Source organism: Apium graveolens, chromosome 2 (genome assembly GCF_009905375.1).
Source record: "Apium graveolens cultivar Ventura chromosome 2, ASM990537v1, whole genome shotgun sequence".
In the NCBI taxonomy this organism is placed as follows: Eukaryota; Viridiplantae; Streptophyta; class Magnoliopsida; order Apiales; family Apiaceae; genus Apium; species Apium graveolens.
In genome coordinates, this window is record NC_133648.1 from 82,597,655 (window position 1) to 82,606,732 (window position 9,078).

Here is a 9,078-nt window from a genome sequence, read left to right on the forward strand (position 1 = left end):
TGATTTTGGAGATGGGTTGGATTTCGTTTTATGAGGCACCCTCTGTTGTGCCTATGAGTGTCATTCGCGAGTTCTATGTGAACGCGAAAGATGATAAGAATGGGTTTACAGTGGTGCGGGGGTTGACGGTGGATTACAGCCCTAAGGCTATTCATAGGGTTATCAGCCAACCCGAGAGACAACCAACTCAGGAGGAGTGGGTTAATAATACAGGGGATGATATTGACTTGGATTTGATTGTGGCTACATTGTGTGTCCCGAACACTCACTAGAAGTTCAAGAGGGGATCAAACGAGTATCTCACTTTCCCTGCCTCATGCATGAACAGGTTCGCTCGTGCTTATAATGCCTTTATTTGTGCGAACATCATTACTATCTTCTCATGTGCATGATGTGTCTGTGGATCGTGCAAAGTTGTTATGGGGCATTTTGTAGGGAGTTTATGTAGATCTCGGTTCCATTATTTATCAAGTATTCTTCGGTTTTTACGTGGGAGCACTACGGGTCCATCCCTTATGCCTCGATTGTTACCAAGCTTTGTGTGGCGGTGGGTGTTCATTGGCCCGCACACGAGCAGCTGCAATTACCGAGTGCTCCCGTTGACAGTTTTATGATCTTGAGCATGCAGGAGTGGTTTGGTGGGAAGGCTGACGAGAAGGGACTGGGGTACACCTATGATCATTTACCGGGTGGCCAGCCAGCTGATCAGATATATGCTGGTGGTTCGACTCAGGAACGCAGAGCAACATGGAGACATCAGATGGGTGAGGCCGGTTCTTCGCAGCAGCAGCAGGAGGCAGAGGATAGTGCTGGTTTGGGCTCAGCACAGTATAGACATTTGATGAGGCGGATGGATGCGATGTATGACATCCATAGCAGGTTTGCACAAGATCTTACCCAGGCCTTGGGTATAGCTTTTAGAGCCACGGGGGTTGACATAAAGTGGCCAGTTTTTGGAGAAGATTATGTGTATCCGCCTCCTAACACTCCACCCACGGAGGATGATGATCATTCTGATTCCGAGTAGGTATGCCTTGATTCCATGTTATTACCTTCACTGAGGACAGTGAAAATTTTAAGTTTGGGGGTGGTAATTAAGGAATATTTGTGTATGAGTCCATATAGATGCATATTCATGATAGTTTTAGTTCATGTAGTTATTTGTTTTTTTGTTTTTGTTTTATGTATTTGTTATTTTGTTAGTATGTTGCATATATTTGTATTGGCATTATAGCATGATCCCTTAGGTTACTTTTTCGATTAATTTGTGATATTGATTCAAGTGTAATGATGTCGTATAAAGGAATGTTAAGTCCTGACAGATTGATTTGCATGCTATAAACAAGAAAAAATTTCACTAAGTCTTATAGGTTATTTGAGTGCTAGATCATGATCATGATTTGTTTGTTTGTCGAGGTTTAATCACTTGTTTATGTCTAGAATTTATGATATTCTCTTAGTGATGAAATAACATGGATTTTTAAAATTGGAGAAAAACATTGGATTTCATTGCTAGTTGTTATAGCTAGGTGTCAAATGGCTAGTAGCCAACTCATATTTATATGAGTAGTCTAGGGTTGAGCGAGATGGAGCAAAACGCACTCGTTCAGAAATTGTTGAAAAAAAAAGAAAAAAAATATGTGTTATGCATAATTGATCACGAGTGGGCTCTTAAATACTCGAGTTATTAAGTTCTAGGGGACTTTGTGCCTAGTGACCTAAGGCTTTTATAGTATGGGATCCGCTAACCCAAGCTCGCTACATGGGTATTATTGCATAAGTCTTGTGTGGACCTCACTCATTGAACGATCAAATAAGAATGTTTGTGTTTGTTATGTCATATGTTTTATCAATAAAAGCATGAATCCTTGTATAACTCCGATAATATTGAAGTGTTGTCAGTTATTTTGAGTTTATCATCTATTCTATTTATAATCTTGTAATTGTCTTGACGAGTGGTGAGTTATGATTATTGATCTAGTTTCGAGAGTTTATCTGTTAAGCGATTGCGCACACACACTTTTTTGGCTTGTGAGTTGATTTGTGGGATTTGATTAAACTTTGTGCGAATAATTGCATTCTTTGAGATGTTACTTATTGGTTGGTTAGGTATTTTGAGGGGATCGTTGTATTCATGTAGTTGCATTCATGTATTTTTATTTCTTATTTTTGAGTCGTTATGCTTGAGGACAAGCATCGATTCAAGTTTGGGGGTGTGATAAGTGGCATTTATATCCACTTAGAACACTTCGTAAAGGCTCGAATTGGTGTTTTGAACTCAAGTTGTTTGTGTTTTTGATGTGTTTTTGTAGTGTTTTGCATTTCAGGGCATAGTCGGAAGAAGGACTGGAAATTGCATGATTTATGCTTGGAAGAGTGTTAGGATGGAGCCTTGGTCGAGTGAGAAAAAGAAGCCAGCATTTGTAGTCAAGAAGAAAAGAAAAATAAGTTTTTCCAGAAGCTCAGCACGGCCGCGCTACACTTGGGAGCGGTCGCGCCATACTCAGAGCGGCCGTGCGGGATCTCCGGGCAGCCACGCTAGGTCAACTATCCAAAATCCTGTTTTTAATAGAAGATCGATCTGCTGGACTTCTAGATTGTTTGGGCTGGTATTTAAAGACCTTTTTTAAAGACGTTTCTTATATACGAGAGCAAGGAGATAATGGCGAGAAGACCTAATAGCATAATTCAACGAAGGAGAAGAAGATCTAGTTTTTACTTGTGATTCTTTGCTTAAGTTGTAATCTTAGATGCTTATTTTCTTTGTTGTTTGAACCTATTACTCTTGTTAACATACTTTGATTATTTATTCAGTTTATAAAGACTTAGTTTATTTACCATGCTTTCATCGGAACCCATGGTGATGATGTGTTCGGTTATGAACTAATCGTTATCGTGGTTTCTAACGAATTTACTTATGGATTTCAATAGTTAATTTGTTTCGATATCTTAGTGTGTAATGATTGTATGATATCTTAGTATTGGTTGTGCTTATTCGTCTTATGAGCGTCGCGAACTTATAATATAGTGTGTTAATCTCTATTGAAGTGACAGTGAATATAGAGATTTAAAACTTGCCATGCTAGCATAGGTTCATGTATTTATTATGCATGATTCGTAGGTAATTTTAACCATCTTACTTGCCCTATGTAGTCACGATAGATAACTTGTGCATTAAAACTTCATGTTGTCAAATTCTATGGACATATAGGGTCTCAATATAATTGGTGTCTATTCAGCTTCTATCTCTTTTTTGGATGTCTGGTAGTAGGGTATTCGTACAACGAAAGTTGGCGTTTACTAGTTTCGTGTTATCTGATTAGTTGTCATCACATTGCATGCTAAGGTTAAGAACAATGACTTTGAATGAAGTATTTAATGAAGTTAGAATCCCATGTTTGTCTCATATAGTTAATTCAACCTTTTAATCTCTTAGTTATTTGCATGTTAGTTTAATCATAGTTATAAAACATCTCAATAGGTTACTTATCTTAGCATTGAATGATAATCATACATTGATGCACAGGTGAACATTCTAAATTAACCTAAACCAGTCTCTGTGGGAATGAACTAGAAAGTATTCTATATTACTTGCGAACGAGTATACTTGCGTGTAATTTTAGCACGTGTTTTCGTCCTAACAAGTACCAAGGGGCTATCAACATCCTGGGAGCACCAAAGGACGATTCCCCACGATATACAAGAGAGGATCAGAATTCATGAGGCAGAGATCCAAAGGTTGAAGTATTTTATTGAGATGCACCATACACCAAGACCTCAACAGAAAGTGAGACCAAGGGATTTTTCTCCTATCATAGACCTAAAAGGTCCAACACCAAGGCAGAGGTTTGCAATCCCAAAGGCTGATCCAAATGACTTGATGCCCCTGGGGATCCTGATAATTTAAACCTTCATTTCACTGAAGAGATTATAAATGCCCATATCTCAAGAAAGTTTAAGATGCCTACCATCAAGGCGTATGATGGTACTGGCAACCCATCCAATCATGTCAGAACATTCTCTAACACCCTATTGATGTAGCCATGAACGACGATATCAAGTGTCAGGACTTCCTTCAAACCTGATCGTGTATGGCTCAAAGATGGTATATCCATCTATGCCCCAATTCGATTGGATCCTTCAGAGATCTGAGCCAGGCCTTCATCAAGAAATTTATCAGTGGCAGCGTCCATGAGAAAAGTTCAGCTTCCCTCATGTGTATTGTACAAGGAGCAAAAGAGTCCCTTAAAGACTACCTGAATTAGTTCACAAAGGAGGCCCTGAAGGTCGTGCTAGCCTTACGGAAGAGAACTAAAGATGAATTATTCAAGATGTCCTGAGCCAAATGCCCCCTAAAAGCATGCTGCAGCTCCAAGATAGGGCAGGTGAGTATATCAAGGTGGAGGAAAGCATGAAGACGGATGTGGTAAGCAATGAACCCATTGACAACAAGAAGCAGAAGACGGATCAAGAGTACGACGCCAAGGACAAATATCCTTGAACTGGAAAGACCTCTGATTCCACTTCTAAGAAGAACCAACCACCAAGATTCATTAATTATACAAGGTTGAATGCTCCAAGGAGCCAGATCCTTTTGGAAATTGAGAAGGATAAAGTGTTCAGATGACCGAAGCCATTAAGGGGATCCGAGAAAAGAGATAAGGGACGATATTGTAGGTTCCTCAGAGATGTTGGTCATGACACTGATGGTTGTAGAAAACTCAAGGATGAGATCGAATATCTAATTTGAAGAGGAAAGTTCGAGCAGTTCACCAAAGGAGAAGAGGATGGAGGTAAAAAAAATAATGATTGAATGGGCGATGATCGAAGAGGCAATGACCGAGTTCGTAATCCAAAACCCTGAGGGTGAGTAATCAACATGATCTTAAGATGGCCAACAGCTGCTGGTACAACAAGGAAATGTCAGAGAGGTGATGAGTATAGTCAGGGATACGCCTAAGCATTCTAAGACTGAATTGTCGCTTAAATTTGGAAACCCCGACCTTGAGGGTTTAAAGTTCCTCGGGATGATCCTCTGGTTATCACATCGATAATTGGGAATTTTCCGGTCAAGAGAATTCTAGTCGATAATGGAACCTCCGTGGATATTCTGTTTCACGACACATTTCTGAGGATGAGGTACAGTGACTCCCAACTTACCCCTTCAGATGGACCCATCTACGGGTTCAATGAAGTAGAGTGTCAAGTCGTGGGAGCAAAACAACTTCTCAAGACTATTGGGGAAGAGCCAAGAGAGGCCACGCAAATGTTGAACTTTCAGTTTCTAAAGGAAGCATTAAACTACAACACTATTCTTGGAAGAATAGTAATTTTTGCGTTCAAGGTCGTGCTCTCAACCTACCATATGGTGCTTAAGTTTCATTCAGAAGTGGTGTCAGAGAGGAAAGAGGAGATCAGAAGATAGCTCTAAATTTCTATGCTACAACACTTATGCCTATTGGAACCGGGGGACAGGTTCTCCCCATAGAAGACATTGATGTCCGTGAGAATGAATAACTTTGGGGAAAGCCAGCTACGGACTTGGTCCTGATCCCCTTTAGACCCGGATAAGGTCACATACATTGGAGCATCTTTAGGTAAAGCCTTGAAGGGCCAACTGACTACGTTTTTACAAGAGAATAATGATGTATTTGATTGGACAGCAGCTGAGATGCCTGAGATTGACCCTGACCTTATAACTCACAAATTGAATGTCGATCCAATTCGAAAGGCTGTCAAGCAGAAGTAGAGAACTTATGCCCCTGATAGGCCGGAAGCCATTAAACAGAAGGTCGAGAAGCTCCTAGAAGCGGAATTTATTAAGGAAGTACAATTCCCCGAGTAATTGGCTATTCCCGTAATGGTCAAAAAAGCTAATGGGAAGTGAATGATGTGTATCATATTTACTGATCTAAATGATGCATGTCCAAATGACTGTTATCCCCTATGTATGATTGATAAATCAATGCAATTATTGGACACGAGATGATGAGTTTCATGGATGACTTTAGCGGTTACAATCAGATTAAAATGCACAAAGACGACACTCACAAGGTATCATTCATAACTGGCATTGGTGTTTTTTGCTATCTTGTTATGATTTTTGGGCTTAAGAATGCATGAACCACTTATCATAGATTAGTGAATAAGATATTCTCCCATCTAATTGAAAAGACCATGGAGGTCTATATTGATAACATTTTAGTCAAAACCTAGCCAAGGCCGATCATATTAATCACCTCTGAGAGACATTTGAAGTGTTGAGGAACCACAAGATGACGTTAAACCCTGCCAAGTGTGTATTTAGTGTTGGGTCTGGGAAATTTTTAGGTCACATGATCTTGAAAAAAGGAATCGAGGCCAACTCCAATAATATTAAAGCCATCCTAGATATGGAGCCACCACACTCCATAAAGGACGTTTCGTAAGTTGATTGGAAAAATTGCGGCTCTATGGAGGTTTATCTCCAAGTATGGAGACAAATTCCTTCCCTTCTTCAAAACCCTGAAGAAAGTGAAGAATTTTGAGTTGACACCTGAGAGCCAAGAGGCTATTGAGCAGGTAAAGAAATACATTTTTGAAGCCCCGTTGTTGGCAAAATTTAGTCTGGAGGACATCCTTTACTTGTATCTCGCGGTCTCTGAGCAAGCAGTGAGCGTCGTCCTAGTAAAGGAAGAGTAGAATGTTTAGAAGCCTATCTACTATGTGAGCAAGGTACTCCACGGAGCTGATCTAAACCACTCCATCACTGAGAAATTTTCACTTTCCTTGATAACACCCTCGAGAAAGTTGTGACCATACTTCCAGGCCCGCAAGATCGAAGTCCTGATGGACCAACCTTTGAGGAACATACTTCACAGCCCAAAAGCCAGTGGAAGGATCATTAAATGGGCAATTGAGTTGGGAGAATTTGAAATCAAATACAAGCCTCGAACAGCCATCAAGGCTCAGGCCTTAGCATACTTCGTGGTCGAATGTACCATTAGCGACCAAGAAGTATGGGGGCAAGAGATAGTAACCCTGGAAGGAGAAGAGAAAGAGAAGAATAAAGATTTGACTCTGGAATAATATTGGCTTCTCCATTTTGACGAAACATCCAAAAAAAATCTAGTATTGTAGGCCTAGTCTTGAAAAGCCTCGGAGGGTTCATGATTGAGTATGCTTTGAAGTTAGACTTCCCAACTACGAACAACGAAGCAGAATACGAAGCTTTGATAGCCAACGTAGGCTTGGATAGAGCCGTGAGGGCCAAAAATATTAAAGTTTGTGGAGAATCAAGACTTGTTATTTTTCTCAAGTCAATGGAGAGTTTGAGGCCAAGAATGACAAAATGGCCAAGTACCTGAGAGTCGTGAAAGGAAAACTGACTCAGTTTAATGAATGGTACGCTGAACATGTTCTGAGAGAGGAAACATCATGACCGATGCCCTCTCTAAGTTCGCCTCATCAGAGATCGAAAACTATCCCAGAATTATCTATTTCCAAGTCCTAAGAACCCATACCATACATTTCATAAACTTGATAGCACCAATCGTGTGGTGAGTTGTTGGATTGATCCAATTAGGGTTGAGCATTCGGTCGATTCGGTCCAAAACCGTACCGAACCGCATAGATCGAAAAACCGAATCACCTTTTTTTCTTGGACCGGACTGAACCGAAATTGTAATATGGACCGGACCAAACCAAACCGAAATAATTTGGTCCTGTTTAAACCGAGCGGATCGATTTTTTTCAAAAATAAAATTATATTGAAATTTTAAGCCAAAAATTATAAAATTTAAAATATATTTAATGTAAGGTGATATATAGAGTACTAAGAGTGTATAAATACAATTACAAATTAAAAATTGTGATTATAATTTTTAAGATATATGTAAAATATATATAATATAAAATTATAGAATTTATAATTTGGTCTATTCGGTCAAGACCGAAATACTCTTTAAAAGAACCAGATCGAACCGAATTTTATTTCGGTCTACTCGTTCCGGACCGAATAGACCGAATTTCTGAAAATTTCGGACTGAACCGAACCGAATTAGCACGGTTCGGTTCGGTTTTTAAGTTTCGGTTCTGTTTTGCTCAGCCCTAGATCCAATAAAGACTCACCTTGAGACATGATGGCTCCCTGATGATGCCCAGGAGGCACGTAAGCTGTCGGTGAGAACATTAAGATATTCTTTAATCGAAGGCCTCATATACAAAAGGCCTTTCATCATTCCATACTTGAAGTGCTTGAGGCCTCTTGAAGCAAAAGAGGCACTTAAGGAAGCCCATGAAGGGATTTGTGGAAAACACTTGGGAGGCATGACCCTCACGCACAAGATAACTCGATTGGGATTCTACTGGCCAACAATGTTAGTCGATGCCAAGGCTTATGTAAAGAAATGCGATAAATGCCAGAGGCACGCTCCCATAGTACGACAGCCCTCAGAGAGGCTTACATCTATCAGCACACCAATCTCTTTTAAATTGTGGGGAATGGATATATTTGGTCCGTTTTATATAGCATCGGGACAGAGGAAGTTCATCGTGGTAGCCATAGACTACTTCACGGAGTGGTTTGAGGCTAAGGCACTGGCCAAGATAACCACCCAGCAGATTTCCCAGTTCCTACAGGAGAATGTGATATGCAGGTTTGAATCCCACACATCCTTTTCACAGATAATGGGCGACAGTTTGATACTACACAGTTCAAGGAGTACTGTAATGATAACAATATAGAGCTTCGCTTCACCTTTGTTGCACATCTATATGCAAACAGGCAGGCAGAAGTTGCTAATGGGATTATCCTTGATGGACTTAAGAAGAGGGTCAAACGCTCGAGGAACACTTGGGTGGATGAACTACTGCCTATACAATGAGAATATCATACCACCTGCAAGGTGACAACAGAAGCTACCCATTCATGCTGGCTTATGAAGCCAAAGCTGTGTTACCTGTAGAGATCACCCATAGATCGCATAGGGTCGAAGCTTATGAACCAGAGACCAGCGAAGAAGGCATGAGGTTCGCTCTCGATCTCATTGATGAGGTCAGAGATTAATCCAATTCCCGCAATACAGAGCATCAACAAAG

At 40.3% G+C, this 9,078-nt stretch overlaps 1 protein-coding gene across 1 annotated transcript; it reads left to right on the forward strand.

The window, feature by feature from the left end:
* The first annotated feature begins 8,355 nt into the window (after positions 1-8,355).
* Positions 8,356-8,864, forward strand: LOC141690989 (uncharacterized). Its single transcript, XM_074495741.1, has 2 exons — positions 8,356-8,636; positions 8,765-8,864. Exons 1-2 carry the CDS (start codon positions 8,356-8,358, stop codon positions 8,862-8,864), a joined length of 381 nt encoding a protein of 126 aa, XP_074351842.1.
* Positions 8,865-9,078: the final 214 nt, after the last annotated feature.